At 36.6% G+C, this 27,326-nt stretch overlaps 1 protein-coding gene across 6 annotated transcripts in view; it reads right to left on the bottom strand.

Annotated features, from left to right (window-relative positions):
* Herc3 (HECT and RLD domain containing E3 ubiquitin protein ligase 3) overlaps positions 1-27,326 on the bottom strand; it is a 116,050-nt gene that overhangs the window by 50,147 nt on the left and 38,577 nt on the right. For all 6 annotated transcript variants that reach the window (XR_007110427.1, XM_047565678.1, XM_047565680.1 and 3 more), the window contains 9 exons: positions 22,201-22,360; positions 19,514-19,590; positions 18,519-18,740; positions 17,063-17,154; positions 15,652-15,782; positions 14,921-15,081; positions 12,454-12,530; positions 3,045-3,169; positions 1,514-1,573 (listed from right to left, as the gene is read on the bottom strand). Coding sequence is in view for 5 of the 6 variants with exons in the window: in XM_047565678.1 (XP_047421634.1) it covers positions 1,514-1,573; positions 3,045-3,169; positions 12,454-12,530; positions 14,921-15,081; positions 15,652-15,782; positions 17,063-17,154; positions 18,519-18,740; positions 19,514-19,590; positions 22,201-22,360 (1,105 nt within the window). In the remaining variant the exon portion in view is untranslated. The remainder of the gene's footprint in view (positions 1-1,513; positions 1,574-3,044; positions 3,170-12,453; positions 12,531-14,920; positions 15,082-15,651; positions 15,783-17,062; positions 17,155-18,518; positions 18,741-19,513; positions 19,591-22,200; positions 22,361-27,326) is intronic.

The raw sequence follows: 27,326 nt of genomic DNA on the forward strand, positions 1-27,326 counted from the left end.
ACTAGATTAAGGGATGGTAACTGGTAAAGCACTATTTCTGGGTATGTTTGTGAGAGAGTTTCTGGAAGAGATTGACATTTGAATCAGTGAAGTTTGTAAGGAAAATTCGCCATCAACTAATGTGGGCAAGGCACCATTCAATTGGGCCCAAACAGAACAAAAAGGAAGAGGAAAGGCATATTCACTCTATTTTAGAGCTGAGACACCCTTCTTCTCCTGCTCTGCTGCACATCAGAACTGTAGGTTCTTTGGTCCCTGGGCCTTACACCAAAGGACCTCCAGGTTGTAAGGCCTTTAGTTTCAGACTAAGAATTATTCCATCAGCTTCCCTGGTTCTAAAGTCTTAGACTGAGCTAGTCTACTAGCTTCCCTAGTTCAGTAGCCTGCAAAAAGCATGTCAGGGGTGCCATCTCAGTCACTACAATCATATAAATCAATTTCTACAGTAAACCCCCTCTGATCCATCTATCCAATTTTTTCTGAACCGTACAGTATGGATCTTGACTGTTCCCCAAAGATCCGTGTGTTGAAGGCTTTTTCCCCAGCCTATGGTGCTACTGGGAGGTGGGAGAACCTTCAGGAGATGGGAGTCAAGTGGAATGAGGTTAGGTCATTGGGGACATGTTCTTGAAGGGCATATTGGGACCTCAACCCCTTCCTGTCTTTCTGTTTTGCTTCCTGGCCACCAAGAGGTAAATAGCTTCCTCTGCCATACTCTCCTACTATATACTTCCTTGCCATGGGACCAAAAGTAATGTGGCCAACTGTACATGGACGAAAACCATTGAAACCATGAGTCAAAATAAACCTCTCTTCTTTTTAAGTTGACTAGTGAGCATCTGTTACAGTAATGACCAACACACTTATCTTGAAATCTCATTAGCCTGATAACTGGCAGAAAAGGACTGACAGATGATCAGGACTTGGTAATGTCAAAGATCCCAATCCATGACAAGACTCTTTTGCTGCATCATGTTCTTGAGGGGGATATCTGCAGAAGGAATACAGCCAAACAAATATTTGCTGCCTGTGGAGTTCAGCCTCAAACATAATTTCCCAGTGAGCTGGGATGAACCTGAATCCAAGGAGTCACTAAAATTTTCTTGGAACGTCTCCCAAAACTTACTCCTTTTGAGAAAATAAAAGAAAAATTGGAAAAGCAAACCAAAGAAACCAAGGAAATTATTTAAAGATTAAGAATTTATGAACAATAATGCAAATATCATAGGGCTAACATTTTAGAATATCTTAAAATTCTGATTTTGGATTACGCCAATTCTTCCTGAGATATAGTCTTTCTCATTGTAACCTGCTTCTCTGCCAACCAGGCATGATTCAGCATTGTCCTTCCTGATCTACTCTCATTCATCATTAGTAGGCAGTCCAATTTTTGCACAGAGCATCAGTTTATTCACTGAATTAAAACCAACCATCATCAAAAGAGCAAAAGTCTTTCACATCTTTTAGTAAGTGTTTGCATCACACATCAGTTTTCTAACACTAAGTCACTTACTTTTTTTCAAGAAAACTTCCATTCCAACAGGCTGCAGAGGATAATATCTGAACAACTCCACTACCAAAGAGAGAGAAAGAAAGAGTGAAGTCTTTTAACATTTTTTTGAGCACCAGCAATAAATTAGTCATTATTTATTTCACCACTTAACTGAATAGATTTCATTTATGGCAGCTCTCAGATTAACCTTGAAAACATATATTTGCTTTAAACAGTGTGTCACATCTCAAAACCTTATATTTTCCATATATCATTTTTTAAAAATGAGAGTATCAAAGCTCTTGAAAGAATAATTCTTGCTCCTAATAAGAATCTTGAACATTCTCCTACTATAATATGTTTAAAACATGCCCTACTTTAAACATAAAACAAAAGGTGAGCTGTTATTTCCCCCACAAAAATTATTTGTGCAAATTAATAATTAACCAATAATTTCCTTGTATTTGATCCCATCTGAGAAAGAAACTAAAAGTTATGCAATGAGTATTTGTTACCTAGATTACACAGGGTCTGGTAAAGTAGTGGGAGGAACCAGAGTAAAACTGCATATCAGGATCCTGAATACTATTATTTAGTATAAGGAGAAGGGAAGAAGTAAAAATATATGGCTGAGGAGGAGACCTCAATAACTTATGTTAATCAGAATTTGTGTTGAGAAAGACTTTTAAAGATCATTTCTTCCATCTCCTTGTTTCACAAATGAAAGAATAACTACTGGTGAAACACAGTATGAATAACTTCCCCTGCTGATAAGCAACCTGTTCTTCTTCTCCCCCACCCCCCAGGCCCTTTCCAGTTGTAACTCATTTGGAGAGCCCCATAGGTTTAGAAGGTGGTTAGTGGTACCTCACTCAAAGCTTTACTACCCAGAGAGCTCCAAAGTTCAAGGTCCTGGTCACTTGCCCCAAAACAATCTAGATCACAAAGCAAGACCTAGTATACACATTTCTAGTCTTAGTGCACATTAGACTCTATGACAAAAAGGAAATGCTAAGGAAAGTCAATAAGATATATAAAAAGATGCAGAAAATATTCCAGTTTAAGAATAAAACAAACTTGATAAAAGGTCTCAATACTTTTCGAACTATACATTTTTTCCCCTTATGACTGTGAATTGCCATTTCAACTAATCATTCTGAGTGGGAAAATGATAGAAACTATTCATATTAAATAAGACAATAGCCCTCTTAGATTCAGAATGCTTTGGAACATGAATGTGAAGAAACCCACTGGGGTTTACACAACATAATACTGAGCTCTCTTATCACAAAGGCCAACTTAGGCTTTCCTTGGTCAGGATTTCTAAGATCTTACACTGGAAAAGGCAGGCTGAAAAGTACACTCCATATGAAAAGTGGGAAGTAATTCACTGTTACTCATGAGACCAAACTCTGAATGATGTGGGGAGGGGGAAAAGATTACCTAAATGTAAAATTCCATCTATATTCATAGCTTCGACATAGAAGTAGGGGGAAAATCATCAAGCTAAATATTTATAATATGGGGGAAAAAAAGACAAGCAACCACATACTTGATTGTATTTGCATTGTTGTGTTCTGAAAGTTTTTGTCTCCAAACTGCTATGGTTTCATCATTTATTAGACTGGTATAATGTGCTTGGTTCATAGTTCTAAAGTCAACAGCAGGAGAAGAATTCTGGAGATTAAACAGTAAAAGAAAATTATGTAGTATGGATCATTCCTCTTCCCCCACGACTATATACTCACCACTTTGGTTCCACTCATGAACTGAAAGCTGTGGTTCACTGCCCAGATACCTCCCACTTCAGAAGGGAGGTACACCAGGTGCTGGGTGCTGTAGGTTCCTAACCACTTGCACTTGGACTGCTCTCCAGGACTTGCCCTTGGCTACTGCTTCACCCCTGCTATAGTCTATGCCAGAGGGAAGTGTGATAGAAGAGCCCAGGCCCCTTTTCTTAACTCAAGACTTGCTGAAGGGCCATCCTAACTTTAGAGTCCCCCAAGAACTGGCCAAGGCTACTGCTGCAACAGAATTAAAGGTCAACTTCTTCATCTGCCCAGTCCTGCCTCCTTCACCCCTAAATAAATGTTCTAGAGAATATACCCTAAAACCTTGACCCTCAAGGACTATTTCCCAGAAAAATCAACCCAGTGTGACTTTTCCAGATTTTTACCTTCTTGCTTTGTATCACTATAACATCATCTTCTAAACCATTAATTATTATCATTTGTTCACCAAATTCCAGCAAAATGCATTATTAAGAAGTCAACTGAATTCAAACCTATACGGCAAATAATTTATGAAAATTTAATGCCCTTTTTTATTTCTTGCTCCAAGTACATAGTTACAAACTTATAAGTGTCAAAAGGATATCAATAATTGTCTTGAAAATTCCAAATACTGCCCAGCACTGTACATGCTTTATTCAGTGAGATTTAAAAAGACAAAGTACTTTCACTTTCTAAAATTGCTTGTTTTCAGCTTATTTTCTCCCAACTTTGTTCATGATCTAGATCTTAGAAGTTGTTGGTGGGATGTTTTATACCTCCTATGCTTGACAAAACTAAAGAGGGGGAAAGTAAGAGCGAAGCAAACATCCACTCATTCACAGAATCATCATTTTTTTCTCCTTTGTGTATTTAAACAAAAAATAAATTTTGAAATAAATTTACTTTCCTATAGCTGTAAGTTAACACTATAAGAAGAAAGAAAACAGCATATAATTCATCAGAGATGCCTGACGAAGTTTTTGATCACCTGGTTCTTGTTAATCATTCTACTAAAATGGCCACAGACATATTGAGAGAACAAAAATGATACTGAACTACATAAAAAGTACACAGAAGTCAACAGAGTGAGAGTGCACGCACACGCGCGCACTCACACGCACACACAGCCTTTCTTTCCACTTGGGGTTTTAAAGTCACTATTATGTAAATTTTAAGTAGTTCCCCCATTCAAAGGGGCAACAGAAACACATACTTACAAAAACACAGACATGGAATTATTTTCTTATGTCTTAGGTGAAATACAATCTTAAAATCACTTAAGCAAGACAGCATCATTTTTCCATGCCTCCCTCCCAGTGTGGGGGAATCAAACCCAGGGCCTGCCACATGCTAATAAGTGTTCTTCCTCTAAGCAACAACCCCAGCCGACCAGTCCTTCTATATACATTCAGGACAAAGGGGGAAAAAATTGCTCTAGGTCAGTGTTTCTCTACTGAGGCTGGACTTTCAATCACCAGGAGAGGTTTAAAAATTCCTGATGACCAAATCACACTCCATACCATTTAAATCAGAATCTCTAGATGTCCATTTTTTAAACCTCCCAGGTAATTCCAATGGGTAGCCAAAGTCAAAAATCATTGTCTACTACTACCACTAATAATAATAATAAGCATTAAGTCAGCCAACAGGCTTTGAGGCTATGAGAGACAGATACATACTCCCAACATTCCAGTCATGTTCCCTCTTCCATCCTATCCAGAGAACTAGAGGAAAGGTAAAGGATAGACTGTGGTGTACATTCACTAAATTGTCAAGAACTAGAATCAAATGTAGCAAAGGAGTATCTGAAGGTTGAGAATCCTTGATCCATAAATTCAAAATCTGAAGTGCTTATATTTTCTATTTTATTGTTGATTTCTAATTTCATTCCATTATGTTCTTATAGAATGCAATGTATTACCTCTATTTTTTTCTATTTCTATTTGTTAAGGGTTGCTTTGTGGCCTAAGATGTGGTCTATTTTAAAGAAGGATGCATGTGCTGCTGAGAAGAAAGTGTATTCAGTCACTGATGGATGAAATCTTCTATATATGTCTGTTAAGCCTAAATTAATTAGTTCTATAGCTTATTTATTTAGTTTTTGTTTGGGTGAGAGAGTCATCCAGTATTATTGTGTTGTGATCTACTTGATTTTTGAAATTGTGAAGAGTTTGTGTGGAGCACCATCCATGACCAGCAAATAAAACCAGGCTTGGTCAAGTTATCGGACATGGAAATCTGGCTCTCACGAACTGATAACCAATCACAAGAGACTGTTCCAGATTGCCTGGTTTATGTGGTTTCTGCGCAATGGCTCACCACTGGAATTTGCAGGCCCTGCTGGGATGACCCATTAGAGCAAAATGGCTTGCTTAACTCCACCTGATCCTGTTTCTCAGGGAAGAAGCTCCTCCTGGTACCCCTTGGATCTGTACCACTATAAATTCTTGGAGTGTGGGTTCCTCCATTTTGTTAGAACCAGACTCTTTAGCATGACTCAGCTCATCATGCTTTCTGATTCAAAAGATAATTGTCTCCTGTGCGTTTTTTTCTTTTAAGTAAATTTCTTAGTTATTAATTTACAGCCAGCTCATCCCTCTGATAGGAACCCTTTCCCTTGCCCACGCGGGACATGTGGGGAGAGTTTGTTTGATGTTTGTAGATGGTCCAATGTTTCAGGCATAAATATTAATGATTATGTCTTATTGATGTTTAATCCCCTAAAGCAATATGAAATGACCTTCTTTGTCCCTTATGATTAACTTTGGCTTGAGGTCCACTCTATCTGATATGAGGATAGAAACTCCTGCTTATTTATGAGAACCATGTGAATGATATGTGTTTTTCCATCCTTTAACTCCATTTGTGGATGTCTTTGCCTATGAGGTGAGTCTCTGGGAAACAGCATATTGTTGGGTCTTGTTTTTTAATCCAATCTGCCAATCTATGTCTTTTGATTGATGAGTTTAGGCCAGTAACATTAGGGTTATTATTGAGATGTGATTTGCATTCCCTGTCATTTATTTTTGGTTTTTAACTTGAATTAGCTTCTCCTTTGATTGATCTTTCCTTTAGTGTTTGCTAGTTTTCACTTTTATTTTTCATTTCTTCTTCATGAAACATTTTATTGAGTATGTTTTGTCATACAGGTTTTCTAGGTGTGAATTCTTTTAACTTTGTTTATCATGAAAGCTTTTTATTTCATTGCCAATTCTGAAGCTTAATTTTGCAGAATACAGTATTCTTATGTGGCATCCATTTTCTTTCAGAGCTTGATATATATTTTTCCAAGACCTCCTAGCTTTGAGGGTCTAGATTGAAAAATCAGCTGAGATCTGGATTGGTTTTCCTCTAAATGAGACTTGTCATTTTTCTCTGGCAGTCTTTAAAATTTTATCCTTATTCTGTATGTTAGAATTTTCATAATAATGTGCCTTGGTGTGAATCTGTTGTAGTTTTGTATATTTGAGGTCCTATAAGCCTCCTGTATTTGATTTTCCAATTCATTCTTAAGGATTGGGAATTTTCAGATATTATTTCATTAAAAAGACTGCATTCCTTTGGTTTCTGTCTCCAAGATTTCATTTATTCCAATAACTCTTAAGTTTAGTCTTTTCATGTTATCCCATATTTCTTGAAAGCTCTATTCATGGTCTCTTAACACCTTTTCTCCATGGTCAACTTTATTTTCAAGATTATATATTTTGTCTTCATTACTTGAAACTCTTGTCTTCCAAGTGGTCTAGTCAATTGGCGATACTTTCCAATGAAGTTTTACTTTGGTTTATTGAGTCTTTCATTTCAAGGATTTCTGCTTGATTTTCTTCAGAATCTCTCTTTATTGAAGTGATCTTTCACTTCCTGTATTTTTTCCCTTCCTGTTTTTTTTCCCTTATATCATACTTTTATTGTGCAGATCAATTTAACTATTAACATTCTAAACTCCTTTTCTAACATTTCTTCCACTGTGGTGTCAATGGATTGTTCTTGAAGTATTTTGGTTTGTTTGGGGTGATTTGTTCCTTGCTTTGTCAATGTTGTTTGTGTGTCTACCCATCTAACAGTTGGTTTTGAGGCAGTAGAGTTGAGTCTAGCCCGTGGACTTATAGTGTACCTGAAAGTTTCCAGTACCTCACAATTTAGGGGAAGACAGATAATAACAACAACCAATGCAAACAATTTACAGCATTAAGCCAACTAGTTCTTGCTATAATATCTACAATGTTGATTGTCAGGATAATCAGATATGATATGATCAGTTTTGCCCATTGTAAAAACCAGTACATTTACAAAAGGGTTTAAAATTTCAAATGGTAAACAGGGATAGAACAGAAGTGATGTAGGATGTGAAGATTATGAGGAAGGATGAGAGAAAAGAAAAACAGAATGAAAGAAAAAGTGAAAAAGATCAATAGGGACTGGCTGTTAGAAAGAGAGAAAGAGTTGGGGGAAACATAAATGAGAGGAAAAATATGTATAAAATAAAAATTTAAAAATAAAAATAGAAATAAAAGAATATAAGAACAAAATCAATATATACTAACCAAACATCTTAATACTCAAAATACTGATCCATGAAAAGTAAATGCCTCCAAAAAAATGCTAGAAATGAGAAAAAATAAACTCTTATGAATATGTATGTATCCAGTTAAAGAAAGAGTTAAGAGGAAAGAAGAAGAGACTGGGGGCAGAATGGTTGAAAAGAGTTTGTAGACCCAAGAGGTGAACAGGGCAAAGGCAGAGTCAATGTAAGATATGCTTATAAAGGAGGAAAAGAAAAAAAAAAAAAAAAAAACAGAAGTAAAAGAGTGAAAAGGAGAACCACAGAGTTTGGCTGGGAGCAAGAAAAAAGAGGAATAGGGAAACAGGGTTGTTTAACAGATAAGAGATAAGAGAAAATCAATCAAAATATACTAATCAAAAACCCTAATCCTAAAAAATCAGAGTGTGGAAAAATAACTACCTTTAAGAAATGCTAAAAACAAAAAAGCAGAAACAAATATGTATGTGTACGAAGATATAAATGTTCATCCTGTATCAATCAGTACACATTAAAAAAAAAAAAAACAGAATTGTCAATGAGAGTTTATGCATGCTGTCTGTGCCAAACTGTCTTTTCATTTTTCAGTTTCCCTTGTCAGTGGGAGAGTGTGAGAAGCTATGGAATATCCTTCACTTCCAGAGTATAGTTGCCGCTGGGTTCTATGAGTTGTGTTTCTGAAAGTGAAGCTCCCAGGGGTAGGACTTGGGTCTAGTACTGCCCCAGGTGTTTTACTGGGTGGGGACCTATTGGGTATTAATGAATCAATGCATTTCTAGGACTGTAGCCTAGGGCACCACTTGTGGGAAGGGTGAATCAGTCCTTTGCCAGCTGTTTGGGAATTCCACCCTTTCTGGCTTCCCAAGGACTGTCTCTGAGCACTGTGCTCAGTCACTGGGTCCATTCAGATTCTCCAGCCGCTGCCTTCCGCTGGTCCTGCATGCTGCCAGGTTCAAGGAAGACAGGCTTTACCTGGCCTCTCTGATCTATATTATACCCAGGCAAAATGGTCTCCATGCCAAAAATTTTCCTGATTTGCTAGGCTCAGTTTAGATCTCATGGTTGACATCTGCCAGATTCATGTATTGGACTCAGCCCCAAACTCACAGATCTAAGTTCCCAGTCTGAGTTGGAGCCAATGCCACATCGAGGTACCAAAATGTCTCTAGCTTGGGCCCCCGTGCACAGCAGGCAGACCTGGGTGACTTTCAAGCACCAGTTTAATAAGTCGAATAGCCCAGGGCAGTTTGCCACTCCAATCATGGGATTCTCTACACCAAAACTTTCCCAGTCCTTTTCAGTCTTTTCTGACCTTATATACTAATTTCCCCACACGAGCTAGGAGCTCAGCTCCAATCCTGTTCCTTATCCTTGTCTGCTGTACCCCAAATTTCCCAGCCTTCAAAGCTCTCTGTCCAATTTGTGAAGTGCTTTTTTTCACTTACCCCACAGAGGTTTTCTTGCTGTTTGTGTCCCAGGTCATGGAGCTATGAGAAAAGTCACTTCCCACTAGTCTGCCATCTTTCCTCTATCCCTCATTCCTGTTTTGCTGAGGACTCTCCATACTGCTTTCCAAAGTGGTTGTACTGATTTGTGATCCCAACAATGTAACAGTGTACCTTTTTCCCCACAGCCTTGCCACATTACTTGTATTCTTGATAATTGCCATTCTGAGTGGAGGTGAACCTCAGTGTAGTTTTGATTTGCATTTTCCTCATTGCTACAGATGTTGAATGTTTTTTCATGTATTGTTGGCCATTTGTGCTTTTTCTTTTGAGAAGTTTGTTTAGTTCTTTTGCCCATTTATTGATTAGGTTATCTGGGGGTTTTAGTGTTAAGTTCCCCCTACCCACATCATTTGTTAATTATTTTTTACTAAGAAAAACTATTCCTTAGCCCATGTATTCCTGAACACTTTACAGTTCAGAAACACGAGTCAGGAACCAACTTCTAAGGAACTCAATCCAAAAAATTCTTTATATTCCAAAATCACCTAGCACTTTGATACCAGCCTTCTTCATCTACTCAAAATCTTTCATAGACTCATAATCTCTGTAGAAATCTCCATATGCCTTCTTTCTTGGTTTAGCCACACCAAACGTAGATAGAGTTGGGGTAACCATGCATGCTCCAACAGTATGAAACCTCACATGATTGGCCAAAAGACTCCACAATGTCCTCCACACCTTCCCGGCAGTTGGTATTAAGTTTTTTGAGTTCTTTATATACCCTGTCAGAGGGGCAGCTAGCAAAGATTCTTCCATTCTGTAGGCTCTCTCTTCATGCTCTTAATCATTTCCTTTCCCATGCAGAAGTTTTTTAATTTGATGGTATCCCACTTATCAATTCTTGGTTTTATTTCTTGAGCTTTAGGGGCCTAGTTTAGGAAGTTGGTGCCTGTGTATATGATGGAGTGTTGACCCTGTTTTCTTCCAGCAGTTGCAAGGTTTCTGGTCTAATTCCTAAGTTTTTGATCGATGTTTATTTGACTTTTATGCAGGGTGAGAAGAACCTAATTTCATGTGACTATCTATAACAAGTGATGTTTAGATTTGGGCCCCATTGCCAAGATCTCATTATGTACATACAAATATACCACACTTAAAAAAAAAAAAAAAAAAAAAGGAAAAAAATCTGAAATGCTTTTTTTCTGGTTCCAAGCATTTTTGGTAAAGGACATTTAACCTGTTAACTCCTCTCTTCCATTCTTCCACTTCAAGTTCTTAATTAAAGAGTAAGCACTTTATAAAAAATGGAGGTTATCACTATTCAAATGCTTTTCTTGGTCTCTGATATGGTAACTAGGTAAGCACATAATTTTATGAGTCTTTATCTAAACACCTACAGTAAATAGTTTAAGTAAATGTGTACAGGTTTCAGTTTTAAAAAGAAAAACACCTTCTTAAGAAATAGTCCATTTTTTAGTTGCTTTTATCTTTTTTGTCTTGAGTTTTTAATGCATACCTCTATTACCAATTATTTATTTATGTTATTTCTTTATTAATTTTGGTACCAGGGATTTCACCCAAGGGGTGTATCCACTGAGCCACATCCCCAGCCCTTTTTTGCCTTTAGTTTAGAGGCAGGGTCTCATTGAGTTGCCTAGGGCCTCACTGAATTGCTGAGGCTGGCTTTTAACTCTTAATCCTCCTGCCCCAGCCTCCAGAGCCGCTGGGATTACAGGCGTGTGCCACAACGCCTGGCACCAGTTGTTTATTTAACTTGCTCTGTTTCTCTAACACTGCCTTATGACACTTTACTGTGTTTTCATCAATGGATAGTTTTCTATACCTAACAATGTTAATGAATTTAAACTACAGATCAGATTCTATATTTACAAAAGGAATGAAACTAAGTTTTGTGTTGAATATCACAAAAAAATCAAAGTTATAAAATATTATTCAAGTCAGTTTCTTAGGGAAATGAATAATCAAAATAAAAAAAAGTTACTACACTGAAATCCTTTGTTTTCAATTTTGCTTTTGAGGCATCTAGAAGAAACAAAGAACAACTTCAGCTTTCCTCAGGATTTCTCTCTCATCTTTAAAGCTGGGCTTAAAATAGGTCAAAGTAGCAATTCCACATCACCCCAGATGGCAGCACTAAACAGTCTTCCTCAGGCACCTGATCTGGAAAATAGCTAATTTAAGTTCCAGCCATCCAACCTGCAGCCTCAGTCTTCACCAGCTCCTTTTCTACCAGAATTATAAAATTAAAATAACTATAATAACTGGAGGACAAGAACTTTGTGTATTTAAAGTTGGCAACATATGAGACAAATGGGGACAGGGCCCTTTTTTCCATAGTTGCTCATTTTCTTCCCAACCAATTTTGATTCCTTTATCATCAGTAAGGGCCCCTTCAATGCACAACGGAGTTGGTCCTACCAAAATGCTTCTTGAATAAAAGTGGGGGTGAGGAGAGAAGAACATGAATAGGGCAAAAAGTGAAGGCTGCAAACAATTCTATGGGGCTTTTCTTTTCCTCCCTCCCTCCCTTCCTCCCTCCTTCCTTCCTTTCTCTTTCCTTCCTTCCTTTCTTTTCTTTTTTTTTTTTTTTTCCTTAATAAAGATGAATGCTTCCTTAGACTTCCAGAACGAGTGAAATAGATCCTCTTCACAGATTCTTGGATTCTCATGCAACTCTACCCCAAACCTTGAAAGATATTAACATCATTCTCCTGGTCTATCCACTACAGTGATACAAGAAAAAGGGAAATCTTGGTGTGGTGTCATGAACAGATTATAAATAAGATATACGAATATTGTGGTATCTTATATTTTACACTCAATCACATCAGAGAAACCACCAAGTTCTGAAACACCTAGAATGTGTTGCCACGTAACAATAAAGAAATGAAAAGTCAAATAATGAGAAAGCAAGCATAAACTCTCTCTGCCTCCTTAAATTTCTGTTAGAATAAATATGGATAAAAATAATTTTAAATTATAAACTAGAACTCTATGATTATATGCAGAAAATTATTAACACTTCAAAGGAACCAAATGAAGATAATTTCTTTAAGGTTGTTTGCTTATATTAATAAAATAGGTAGAAACAAAGACTAATACCACTTTCATATAATTATTAAAATAAACACTGATTCACCAATATTTCACCCCCAAGTGATAGTTAAAAGAAAATTTTACCTCGTATTTGGAGCAGAGTACAAAAGTCTGGTCTCCTCCAGAGAAGATCTGCTTAACAATATGATATTTAAAGCGATCTGCCAAAAAAAATTCCAAGAGCATATTTTTCAATAATTGAAGTTTCTCCTTGATCCATTTTCTAATATTCCAAAATATGCATCAGAGTGGCTTCTTATCCATATTAATCACATTAGAAAAGAAACCATTTATCCTGGCTCACTGTCCAGTATTATTTCTATTGCAATTAAAAATAAATATATAAAACAGTACCCTCCATTCTATCTCCGCCCCTGCTTTACTGCCAGCTAATCCTGACCTCATTTCCATTTTTCATGCTAACTCTATCATGGCACTGACCTGAAATCTAAAATGGGCACTACTATAAATGGTAGCATATGCCTAACAAATAATTCCACATCTGAGGTGGACCCGAGCCACTTCAGGATGAATCTGGCAATAAAAGAACCTCTATTTCATGCTCCCTGGTTGATCCCCCATCACGTGCACACACATCAACACTAATACAATGAACTACTTTATTGTTAATATCCCACACTGCTTCGTATCTCCATGCCTCTTTCCTTTACACCCCGGCACACACTGTATTCTTCGAGGGGCACCCCCTAGGGCAGTATCTGAATGGTGCTCCTGGAACTGTGCCACTTCCTGGGACCACCACTGCTACACCTCACAGTCCTCTATCTGGCTAACTCCAAATCACCCTGTCAGACACAGCTCACACTTCTTCTAACCAGACTACTCTCTGATGTCTTCTTCTGTGCTCCCATATTACCTGAGGTTTCCTAAAGTCACAGCATTTACACAATAAATTCAAGCTTACATATTTATTTATAAAATCATTTTGTCAAACATCCAGCACAAATTCAGGACCAAACAAGATAGGTCAAGTTGTAATTCAACTTCAAAATTTGTGGTTTCAAGTTAATCTACAAAACACTTGCATTTCTTAAGTTGATGTATTTGTTTATTGTGTGTGAATTAAACCCAGGGCCATGTATATGCTACACAAGCACTCTACTACTGAGTTACATATGATCAGACTTTTTTATCCTGAGACAGGGTCTCACTAAATTGCCCAGGCTGGCCTTGAATTTGTAATAGTCCAGCCTTGGCCTCCTAAGTAGCTGGGATTATAGGCATGCACCATACCTGACTAAATTGGATTATTTCTTAAATACATGGATTTATTCCAAAGACAAGTATAATGCCTTAAAGAAAAAGGCATTTATAATTGACAGGGAAGAGAACACCAAACTTTTGTTTTGTGAACATCACACACAAAAAAATATTATTTAAATTCTAATGCATTTTCAGACACTTATATATTCATTTCACACATATTTATTGGGTGGCAACATTATGCCAGACCCAGTGCTATATGCTAGGTTTACAAAGATGAAAAGACCCAGTCCTTGTTCTTAAATTTCTTAAATATGGTAGGGAACTTATGATTGTTGTTTTTTAAAAATACTGATCAAACAAGAAATGTGTTCGTTTATAGATTTCAAAATCAAAATAAACTATTAAATTATACTTCTTTTTAATGACTCTTCTCTTCCATTTCAATCTCTGGATATATGATTTGAAGATGAGGCCGTTGCGCCAGGTGTGGTGGTGCATGTCTGGAATCCCAGATTTGAGAGGCTGAAGCAGGAGAATCACAAGTGCAAGGCCAGCCTCAGCAACCTGGCAAGGCCCTCACCAACTTAGCAGGACTCTGTCTCACAAAGTAAAACGGAATGAGGATATAGCTGAGTGGTAAAGCACCCCTGGGTTTAATCCCCAGCAGTACCACAAACAAAAGAAAGAAAAAAGACGAGGCAGTACTCAATATGAACAACTGCCTTATTTTAATTTCCAATCAAATGAGAATTCTGAATATTTTTAAGAGAAGAAAAAAATTAAAAAGACATGAAAGAAAATCATGTCATGCTATGACCAAAACACCAATAGCAAAGTGGAGGTTAACGCAATACAAATACTAAGAGCATAGGCTTTTCAAATGGGGCAGAACTTGGTTCAAGTTCTGCCTCCAGGATCTTCGTAACTTTGGGAAAGTTACTGACCCTCCTGAAGACAGTTCTCTCACCTCTACTGAGATGACAACCACTAGTAGGTTGTTTTGAGGTTTAGAATAATAATGGAATTTGGTTAAACATTCAATAAATAGTTAACCATCATTATTAACAATAAAACTTTTACACTATCACCAAGGTTCTTGCTGCTAACATTTTGTGCTTTATTTACTTTCTAAGATCTCAGAGTTTCATGCATAGCAGGAACTGAAATATTTGTTGATTAATGTTTTAAAAAAAACTTCATATTCATTCCCTTCAAAAGACTTCAAGGTCAATAAGAAATATAAATTCAAAATATGTTAAAAACAAACATACATATATTTGTTTTAGTCATTTAAAACATAATTAAATTCCAGTGTAAATCTTACCAGCTCGGGCTGAAAGCTGTCCACTGTGGGCAGCCCAGTAACCCTTCACAGGAGATGGGCACTTAACGTTACAAGTGTGTCCAGTTCCTAGTTGACCTCTAGCTCCACAACCAAATGCATAGATGAGTCCAGAAGAAGGCACAAAGGCTAGAGTGTGTTGTCTGTGGAAAAATAATTCATTGGCATAGTGTCTACTAATAGGGACACAGTCTCAGATTTTGACCTTTAATTTCCAAATAAGAGCACAGGAGTCCCTAGGGGTGCCCCATGGAACCTCCCCCATGACAATGTGGGGCTCTCCTTTTTTTTTTTCAGTGGCTGGCTCTCCATAATATTCTCCTTCTCTGATACTCCAGGTAATGAGGAGGATGGCAACTTGTGGGAAAAGTTGAATAAGGCTGCTGCCATCTGGGTGAAAGGGAAAAAGCAGCATAGGCCCAGACAAAATTTTCAAAAAGTTCTGTGGGACTTTCTCCTTTCTTCATTTCTTCCCCACATCCTGCTACTCTTTATTCCAAAAGAAGCCTATTATTCCCTGTTGCTTTGTTTATCTAAAACATTTCCTTGCTACATCCCAAGAGCTGACTTTCTTCAAATTTCACCAGAGGTATGCATGCAGTAAAGATTTCTTAAAATGACTGAGTTAAGTGTCATCACATTCTCCATCACTATAAGAACAAGATCCATTTCTGGATCTTAGTAGGTATCAGGAAGTTCTGAGGAACACTCACCTGCCACAAGCAATCTGAGTTACTTCACTGCCCATCAGCTCTAGAACTCTTCTTGGATTAACCTCATCATTCATGGAGTCATGTCCAAGTTGCCCACAGGAACCAGCACCAAAGGTGAACACACCTCCACTCTAACAAGGAACAAATGTTAATATGACATTATTGTATCTCTAAGTTTGAGGACCTGCCTCTGAAACCTGTATACGAAATCCCCATCAGAATGGTCCATGCAAGACACTAAAGCTCACTTGATACTTGGCCAAAATGATCTCCGGAGAACATTACTTAAATAATGAGAAGAATAAAAAGTAAATTTGTCTGTACAGAACAAAGACAGTCCTTCTCAAGGGAATGTGTGCCATTTGTAAAGTTTGGAAACTGTTTAAAAGCACAATGACATGTTAGAAGGTGAAATTAAAGAGAAACGAGGAGATATTAAGAGAACAGGCATGGTAGTGTACATCTGTAATCCCAGCTACTAGGCAGAAGGATCACACATTTGAAGTCACCTGGAAAACTTAGTAAGACCCTGTCTCAAAATAAAAAGGAAAAAGGGTTAGGGATGTAGTTCAGAGTAGGAGAACCCCTCATTCAATTCTCAGTACTAAACAGACCAAAAACAAAGAAAGAAATTAAGTACTAGGCAAACTCCTTGAAAAGTAAGGTTTTTTAAAAAAGTTGTATTTGAATAAATGCTAAGGTATTTAAAGTGAATATGTAATGGTATTTGCTCAATATGAAAATAATTTTTTCTTTCTAGAATGTAATAATTTGGAAATGAAAGAAACAGGTTGATGATTTTTAAAACAATTAAATTGCTATTTCTTTTTTACATATTTATTTTATTTTACTTTATTTATTTATTTATTTATTGGTACCAGGGATTGAACCCAGGGGCTCTTACTCACTGAGCCATATCCCCAGTCTGTTTTAAATAGTGTCTCACTAAGTTGCTCAAGGGCTCACTAAGTTGTTTAGGCTGACTTTGAACTTGTGATCTTCCTGCCTCAGCCTCCAAAGTTGCTGGGATTATACCACTGTGCCTGGATTTTTTTACATATTTAAATGACCTATTTTAAAAGAACACAAGATACTGTTTTTATATATACATATATAAATATATATGTGTGTGTGTGTATATGTAAATGTTTAAGTTATTACATTGAACTATTTTTTTCATTTTTTATATTGAAATATTTTTAAATGGTAGAAAATTACCAAAGAGATAAACACAGATACAAGAAAGCAATTTTTTCCCTAGTCCTTTGGAAAACAATAAAACCAAAGCTGAAGACAGCATTCAAATTCAAGACACAATACGGTAATTAAACATAATCACTACTCTAAAATAATCTATTTTAATTGCCTATCCCACACCCTGCACTAAAGCAGAGTCCTCCAAGGTCCTTACCTTTGTGAGGACTGCCGTATGTTCTTCTCCACAACTAATATAGACAACCTTCTGGGTTCGTAAAAGTTTCACATGGCAAGGAGACTCTCGATCTAGAATAAGATAAATGAAGTATTAGAATATCACTACTACTAATTTACAGATGAAATACACACAACTATCATAGCATGAATTTTGGGTCCCCCTTCCTGCCTACATCTCTATTTGGATATTGTTATGGGTTGGATATAAGGTGTCCCCCAAAAGCTCAAGTGTGAGAATGCAAGATGGTTTAGAGGAGAAGCAACTGAGTTATGAGACCCTTAACTCAATCAATGAATTAATCTCTTGACGGGGATTAACTGAGTGGTAACTGAAAGTGGGTAGGTTGTGGCTGGAGGAGATGGGCACTGGAGGTATAGCTTTGAGATGTATCAATGTTTTATCACTGAGTGGAGACTCTCTCTCTGTCTCCTGATCATCAGGAGAGCTGTTTGCCTCTGCCACATTCTTCCACCATGATGTTCAGCTTCACCTTGAAACCCAAGGAATGGAACTGGCCTTCTATGGACTGAGACCTCTGAAACTGTGAGCCCTCAAATAAATTTTTCCTCCTATATGATTGTTCTGGTCAGGGTCTTTTAATCACAGCAGTGAAAAAGCTGACTAAAACAGATGTCCAACAGATCTCAATTCTAATGTATCACAAAGCTAACTTATGATTTCCCACCACTTTCTAACTCTGCCCACTCCCTTCTCACCTCCCAGTGTATTCTTCTAGCTTTTCCCTTGTTTTACGCCATACATCCAACAATACACAAACAAATAGGTCATTTTCAAACAGTGCACAAAAATCAGACTTTACTCCCACTACCCCCAACCTGGTCTTCCCCCTTGACTTACCAATAGCGAACAGTCAAATGGGATCATTCCTCTCCTCCAACACTTAAGAGTCTTCCCCTCTCAATAACAGAGGAAGTCAAAATCCTCACCTGATCATAAAGGGTTGACACTATCTCTCAGACCTCCAGCTGTCCCTCCTCCCATTTCTCCCTACATATCACACATCTTCCCACATCACAGTCTTTGCACATTCTGTTCCCTTTGGCTGGAGTATTCCTCCTGCAGATAGCTACATGTTCCACTTCCTACAGAGCTCTGCTCAAACAAGTTCTTATCAGAGAGGCCTTTCCTGACCACCTTATATAAAGTACGAAGCTTGCTCTCTAATCCTCTCACATCCTATGTATTTACTAGTTTGCTGTTTGCAAACCCTTGACATATCATATATTTATGAGTTCACCATTTGTGTTTGCCCACCACAATAGTCTCCACTAAGCCAGAGATGTTCTGTTTTGTTCACTACTGCTCCCCTAGTACTTAATATAGAGCCAACACATAACAGAACCTCAAGAATCATGATTAAACAAATGAATGTGCTTTGAATTAAAGAGGTACATGTAAAGAGTTTACCTACCTTTTTCATCACTGAGTCCTAGCTGTCCTGCATTATTCATCCCCCAGCCAAAAACAGCTCCTGAGAGAGACAGGGCAAAGCTGTGAGCACCCCCTGCAACCACCTGGGCCAGCGGGATGCCCTCCAGGGACCTCACCCTTTGTGGGCTGGCTTGGGAAGGGAACTCCTTCCCTAGGCCCAGTTGCCCATGGCTGTTCTTTCCCCATGTGAAGAACTGGCCATCTGAAATAAGAACAAGATAATGAATATTACAAAAAAGGATACAAGTTCCATATACAAAAATAATCCAGTTATTAGGATCATTTGTAAATTGCCATCCCACACACCCCAAACTCACCCAAGAGCAAAGGAGCAGGAACACTTCATGCTTATAAGACTATTAAAATCAAAACTCCCACTTGACATGACAGTATTATTGACACTTATACAAAAGTACATTAAGTAAGTAAATTCAACTTTGAACAGGCCAACTGCCAGGCTTAGATCTATTAAGCAAGTTGAATTAGCTAAGAAACCTAGAACTTCAGGAGATTCAGGCTAAGACCACACAGACTACTATGCAAATGATTAAACAGGACGTGTAATGACAGGTTTCTTCTAACAGACTACAGTGTTGTTTGCTGACAGGTTTCTCTTAACTCCTTCTTTTACATTTATTTGGGGGCTCCACAGTAGAATGGAACTTGAGAGTAGGCTATAGTCATAAAAACCAAAACAAACCAGTTTTCTATATTCTCAAGAACACTTAGGTATTATCCTGCTTCTAATTCATCTTCCCCTTCAATTGCTGGGGTAGCAATGATAAGCACATACTTCCTCCACACCCTGGAGAAAGGATGAGATGTGCAAAGGCTGTCTGAGAACAGTGACTGCTCAAGACCAATGCAGAGATCCTAACCCGTTAAAGGTTTAGAGCTAGATTAATGCAAATTAAGTACAGGAGAAAAACATTTTCAAAATTTCACAGCATTGGCATATATTTAATACTACATTACCTGCTGCAAGAGCCAAGCAATGCCAATTGCCACATGAAACTTGTAATATGGTCTGTTGGTTCAGCTTCTGTATTAACCTGAAACAGAAAAGGCTTTCCTAAAATGGACATTCACTTACAAACACAATTATCAGAAATAGTTCCACTGGGTTCAGTGGCGCACACCTATAACCCCAGCTGCTAAGGAGTCCGAAGCAGGAGGATCACAAGTTTGAGACCAGCCTGAACAACTTAGTGAGAACCTGTCTTAAAATACAAAATTAAAATGGCTAGTGACAGCTCAGTGATAAAATGTCCCTGGGTTCAATCCCGAATACCAAAGAAACAAACTACAAGATTATCATGATCCAGCAATTTTATTTCTAGTTATACATCCAAAAGGATTGAAAGCATAGTTCCAAAGAGATACCTTACACTCACATTCATACCAGCATTATTCACAATGGCCAAAAGGTACAATATTGCATCCTGCAAGTCTATTGGCACCATTTTTTTCCAACTATTCAGATGATTGTTAGCAGGGTTTTTTTTTTTTTGTTTTTTTTGTTTTTTGCAATAAATTTTTTTAAATTAAGGTATGTATTTTTTTTTTCCTTTTGCAAAGCTGGGAATATAAACTAGGACCTCACACATGCTAGGCAAGTGCTCTACCACTGAGCTACACCTGCAGTCATGTATTAATTTATCATCTGTGTTGGTTCACAGATCATCAAGGATTCTTCATGATGCACTTTTATAACCACTCCTCCCCTGTCTCATTCCCCATCCTTAAAATCCTGGCAACCACTAATCTAGCCTCCATTTCTAAAATTCTGTTATTTTAAGAATGTTATAGAAATGAAATCATATAGCTTTGAGGACTGGCTTTTTTTACTCAGAATATTTCCCTGGACATTCAAAGTTATTATATGTATGAATAGTTTATAGAATCTCACTGCTTTTAAGAATTTAAAAATGCATTACTCCCAAGTGTTTTAGGAGTTGCTACGCAGCAACAGTCCTTTTTCCTGTTCAGTTTCCACACAAAATCCCCACAACTAATTTCCCCTCTTATTGGATCAACATCATCCTGTAACAACCCTCAAGATCACAGTTATGGAAGGGAAACTGGTCAAAAGGGCAAAGATAAATACAAAAATTGCACCCTGGAGGTGGAGAGGAGGGGTATGTACAATATGAACACATACTATGTTTTACCTATTCGTCTCATTTTATCTTCCCAATAACTCCATGAGGTAAACAAAATTCCATTTTTAAGTTAGGAAAATGAGGCTTAGAAAAGTTAAATTTACCCAAAGTTATTCAACTTATAAATAACAGAACCAATATTAAATCTAAGGCTATTTTTTCTCAAAACTGTTACTTCCCACAGTTACTAATAATTGTATTTCAATTAAGTTATAATGTAAAGCTATACAAATCAGTCTTAGAAGTTTCATAGTTTAACATGATTAATGAAAATTAAATTATTACTATAACACAGATTACTTTATTTTTAGAAATGAAATGCCATTTAAAAACCGGAATTGAGTCTTTGGTCACCAACAAATGAAATATTTTTGAAATTAATGTTATCAAATTTTTTCCCAAATGTTACACACAATTTAACTAAAATATAGCAACCCTCCTTCCTTACTGCCACTCTCCAAATTAATTTTTGGAAGAAATAATCTAAGATATTACTGGTTTAAAATCAGGAAATAAATCACTCTTGCTTCCATGTTCCTTTTTCTCTTAAAATAGTTTTTAATTAAGGAGAAAAACTTAGGAAGGGCAAAAAAGAAGGGGAAGAATATACAGTCCTTAAAAAAGGAGATAAGAAGGGGAGAACAGGTCATTTATTAAACTAATACTGAGCAACGTATGGGCCAGGCATTCTTAGGAATGATAATATTAAAATGAATAATACATGTCTCCTGCCATCAAGAAGTCAGAGTTCTGAACTAAAATTAGATAGTAAAGAAACAAACACAAAGAACATAACAAGTACTAATATACAGGGATGTGGTACACCAAGTGTGGGGTATATAGTAGAATAAAAGAACTGAAATTAAATGAAGAAAATGAACAGTCTCTTTGATCATTAAAAACCCTCAATAAACAGACACTACCCCCCATAAGTCCATCTGAAAATAACTTCACTATTTTCAGTATTTTCTTAAATGATAAAGCATCTATTAGATACTTAGCTAAATCATCTAAAATTTAGAAGTAAATGGCTAAGAGATTCAAAACCACTGTATTAATTTTTATATTAAAGAATCTATATTTGATGTTTTAGCTATTTTTAATGCTAAGGGTAATTTGGCATATTAGAGTCAGTCTTATGATTCTATTTTAAAGTACTTAACTGAATAATTAATTCAGACTTGTGATTTTAAATTAAAGGTTGATAAATCTAAGATGTGAAAAGATGCCTTTTTAATTCAGGAAATCAGCTAGTAACCAGGCTACTAGAACAAATAAAGTACAGTTTCTGACCAACTCACTTTGTAAACCAGAGACAGACATTTCTGCAAGTAATCACAATTTTTGTGCTACAGCAATATAAAGGCACAGCAGTGGCACAAAGGAAATAGCAATAAAATAAACAGAACAAAAGCAAGGAGTCTGCCATAGCAACAAGCTGAAAGTAATTTTTAAAACAATTGAGATTTGAAGCCCAGATTCCTTCTGTGGCATTCTTACCTGGGCACTGCTACAGAATCCTCAGTAGTCATGAGTCCTAGTTGACCATCACTCCCTGCACCCCAAGAGAACAGCTGGCCCCGGTCACTAAGGGCCAGACTGTGGGACTCTCCACATGCCACATGAATAATGTGCTGATCTGCCAAAGCTCCAATTTGTTCTGAAAGAGATCAAACCAAAGGAAGAAAATGTATATCCTAGAAACAGGTTATATTGCTACCCTTACACATAATCATCCTTGTAGGCAGTTGTCTACTCCCACTCCAGTACTAAACAGTTTCTTTTTTAAAGAGAACCACTAAATCTGCATATGTGTAGAGATTATAAACTTTACATTTTTCCAAATGCTATCAATTTAGATTAGCACATACATCCCAGATGTTCTCTGAATCTATTCAGCCATATGCCTGGTGCTTCTCTATCCAGGGAAAAGTCTGAATGCTTATTAATTGGAGATGATGAATAAGAGAAGCCCAGATGTAAGTGGGAATGAAACATATTCCTATAAGTAGTGTCACTGCATGAAATTCTGCCAGTGAGAATGAAACATACCCCCACACATGTTCCTCCTATCCTCAGAAATATCCAAATTCTAATCACCTTTCTCCCTTCAGTTCCAGAACACATTCTTGTATGTATACTGGAGACAGGAGGATTGTCTTTGCGAAAATTTGGTCAAATGGATGTGTGCTCGTAACCACACATACTACTAGAGTGCATCCCACCCTGAAAGCCACAGCACATCTCCATTCTCACGCCACTCACTCACATAGAAGGCTGCAGCACTACAACTAAACTGCTCAGAGCCGAGGCCTAGCAAAAAGGCTGAGATTCCAGCTGCCCAGGAAACAGAAGAACTGCACAAAGGGAAAAGTGACACACAGCCCAACATGCCCATGCCCACCTGACAGGCTGCAGCCCAATCCCAACAAAAACACCATACCACCACAGTCACAAACACCCACAGTCTAGGACACTAACATAGCCTCAGACAACCAAAACACTAGTACCCACATATGGGAAAAAGTATCTTTCTAGTCCATAAAAATTGGTGTACTAAATGTATAAGCATCAATTAGAGACACAAAAAACATGGAAAAGCAAGGAAGGATGACACTTCTAAGGGTATACAATAATTCTCTAGTAACAGGCTCTAAAGAAAAGGAAACTTACAAAATGCTTCAAAAGCATTTTGATATTATGATTTTATGGAAGCTCAGTGAGAAACGAGAATACAGACTATTCAATGAAATCTGGAAAATGATGTGATATGAATGAGAAATACAACAGATAATATAAAAAAAGAACTAGAAATTGTACAGATGAATAATTAAATGAATAAAATAAAAAATACAGTTGAGAGTCACAACAGACTAGATCAAGAAGAAAAAAGAATTTCTGAAAGTGAAAATTGGTCATTTTAATTAGCCCAGTCAGGGGGTAAAAGGGACAACAGTGAAGAAAACTGATGTGACCTATGGGATATGATTAAGTGAACAAATATTTACATTATGTCGATTCCAGAGGAGGAAGAGATGGAGAAACATGCACAATGCACATTTAACAAATTAACAGCTGAAAACTTCCCAAGACTTGGGAGAGATGTATATCCAGAACTCCAATTAGACTCAAAAGACGTCCTATCCAAAGCATATTAAAATCAATCTATCAGAAATCAAAGAGAATTCTAAAAGCATTAAGAGCAAAATGTAAAAACATGCATACATATAAGGGAATCGTCACTAAAGTAACAGCAGATTTCTCAGCAGAAACCTTGCAGGCCAGGCCAGGAGAGAATGAGATGATATATTCAGAGTGACAAAAGAAAACACTGACAGTCAAGAGTACTATACACCACAAAGCTATCATTAAGAAACAAAGTCTGCCCCAGACAAGCAAAAATTTAAGGCACTCCTAACTACTAGACTGCTAGAAATGCATAAGGAAATGCTCCATCTAGGAGCAAAAGGTCAATAACTACCATAAGGAAAACACAGAAGTACAAACCTAATTGTAAATAAAAAAGAGAAAGGAATTGAACTTTATGACTACACAGAAAACCAGAAAACCACATAGATCAACAATAAGAGAGAAGAAAACACAAGGCTATACACAACAACCAGAAAACAATTAATGAAATGACAGGAGTAGGTTGTTACCTATTAATAACCACCTTGAATGTAAATAGATTAAATCCCCCAATTGAAAGATACAGACTGGCTGAACAAATTTTTTAAATGCCCCAACTATATGCTGTTTATAAGAAAATTACTTCACCAGTAAAAACACATATAGAATGAAAGTTAAAGGATATAAAGAGTCACTCCATACAAATGGAAACCAAACAGGAACTATCCTATCTATACCTATATAGTTATATCAGATAAAACAGACTAAGTTAAAAAGTGTAAAAGAGACAAAGAAAGACATTATATAATGGTAACAGAATCAATTTAGTGGGAAGGTGTATATTATATACACAATTTATTTATATACATATGTATGTGTGTGTATATATACATGTATATATGTGTGTATATACATATATGTATATATATATATATAAAACCAACACCAAACCACTCAAATATAATAAAGAAAATATTACATCTAAAAAGGAGAGATAGACACTAATACAGATAGTTGGGGATTTTAACACACTATTTTCATTAGTGGACAGATCATCCAGACAGAAAAATCAACAAAGCAACAGAGTTAAGTTAACCTATACTATAGGACAAATGGACCCAACAGACATATATAGAACATTTCACTCAACAGTTATAGAATACATATTCTTCTCATCAGTACATGGAACATGACCCAGGACAGACCACATGTTTGTCCACAAAATAAATCTCAAAAAATTTTTTAAAAATCTAAATAACATCATGTTTCTTTTCTGACCATAATGGAATCAATTAGAAATAAAGAAAAAAACAACCTTTGAAAAGTCTACAAATCATGGAAATTACAAAATATGCTGCTCCTGAATGGCCATAGGCTAATAGAGAAATCAAAAGGGAGATCAAGAAACTTCTTCTAACAAATGAAGACAGAAACACAACATACCAAAATCTATGGGATACAGTAAAAAACAGTGCTAACAGGGAAATTTTTACCAATAAGCACCTACATTTCAAAAGAGAAAAGACTCTGAATAAACAACCTAACAAGGCAACTCAAGGAATTATAAAAGCAAAGAAAAATCCATCCCCAAATTTGTGGAAAGAAATATCAGAGCAGAAATAAAGTGGAAACTAAAAAAAATAAAAATAAAACACAAAAGATCAATGAAACAAAATGTTGGTTCTTTGGAAAGATGAAATTGAAGAACTTTCAGTTAAACTAAGAAAAAAAAAGACTCAAAGAAGACTCATAAATAAAAGTCAAGAGACAGAGAGACATTAAAAACTGATACCACAGAAATACAAAGGACCTTTAGTAACTATCATGAACAACAATATGCCAACAAATTGGAAAACCTAGAAGAAACTGGTTAATATCTAGATATATTTAACCTAGCAAGACAGAACATGAAGAAACAGAAAACCTAAATACAGCAATGATAAGTAATGACACTAAAACAGTAACAAGTCTACCAAAAAAGAAGTCTAGGACTGGATGGCCTCACTGCTGAATTCTACCAAACTTTAAACACACATATATACATACACATACATGCGTCAATTTTCTCAAACTGTTAAAAAAAAATGAAAAGAACAAAATTCTTCCATATGCATTCTATGAGACCAGCATCACCCTGATACCAAAATTAGACAAGAGCACAACAAAAATGCTATAAGCCAGTATCACTGATGATCAGATGTAAAAATCTTAAACACTAGCAAACCAAATCCAACAGTACATCAAAAAGATAACATGCCATGATCAAGAATGATTTATCCCAAGGATTCAAGGATGATTCCACATATACAAATCAACAAATGATAAACCACATCAACAGAATGAAGGACAAAAACTATATGATCATTTCAGTAGATGCAGAAAAGGCACTAAATTTAATGGAACATCCCCTCATGATAAAAACTCTCAACTAATTAGGTACAGGAAGAACCTATCTCAACAAAATTAAGAACATATATGACAAGACTATAGCTATCATCATACCAAAAAAGAAAATGGTAAAAGTATTTCCTGGAAGATCTAAATCTAGACAAGGATACCCTCTCTAACCACTCATCTTCAAAATACTACAAGAAGTTTTAGCTAGAACAATTAGGCAAAAGAAAGGCATCCAAATTGGAAATGAGGAAATAAAACTACCTCTGTTCATAGATGACATGATTTATATATAGAAAAGCTTACATCCCCCCCCCAAAAAATGTTAGAACTGATAAATGAATTCAGTAACACCGCAGGATACAAGATCAGCATACAAAAATTGGTAGATTTTTCTTTTCTATCTTCACCAACAAACTATCTGAAAATGAAATCAAGAAAACAGTCTAATTTACAATCACTACAAAAAAAAAAAAAAAAAAGCTAGGAAAACATTTAACCAAGGGGTAAAAGAACTCTATTTACAAAATTACAAAAACACTGATTAAAGAAACCAAAAAGGACACCCCCAAAAATGGAAAGACCTCCCATGTTCATATATTGGAAAACTAATATTGTTAAAATGTCATACTCCAAAGTAATCTACACATTCAATCCAATCTCTAACAAAACACAAATGATATACATAGAAATAGGAAAAAAAGATTGTATGGAAGCACACAAGACCCCAAATAGACAAAGCAATCTTGAGATAAGAAGAAAACTACTATACCTGACTTCAGAACATACTACCAAAGCTACAGTAGCCACAAAAGCATGAATCAAGTATGAGGAGAGGGAGAAAAAGGTCCATTTTCAGGCATGTAAGACTGTCAAAATATTGTGACTCCTATACTGCTTTTCTCAGAAAGCTATTTCTCAAGTCAGTCTTGCCCCAAGCACAAACAGCCTCATCTTCACTTTGCAAAGTGTAAGGAACCCCTCCCAGGGGAGCTCAGGTGACTCAGACTATTATTCTAACCAAATTTCCATCTTGTACCAGTTCCAGGACTTGGGCAGATATTCCATTTCCTTGGGCCTGGAACCTACCTTCATTCACTCAT

This window comes from Sciurus carolinensis, chromosome 10, assembly GCF_902686445.1.
Source record: "Sciurus carolinensis chromosome 10, mSciCar1.2, whole genome shotgun sequence".
In the NCBI taxonomy this organism is placed as follows: Eukaryota; Metazoa; Chordata; class Mammalia; order Rodentia; family Sciuridae; genus Sciurus; species Sciurus carolinensis.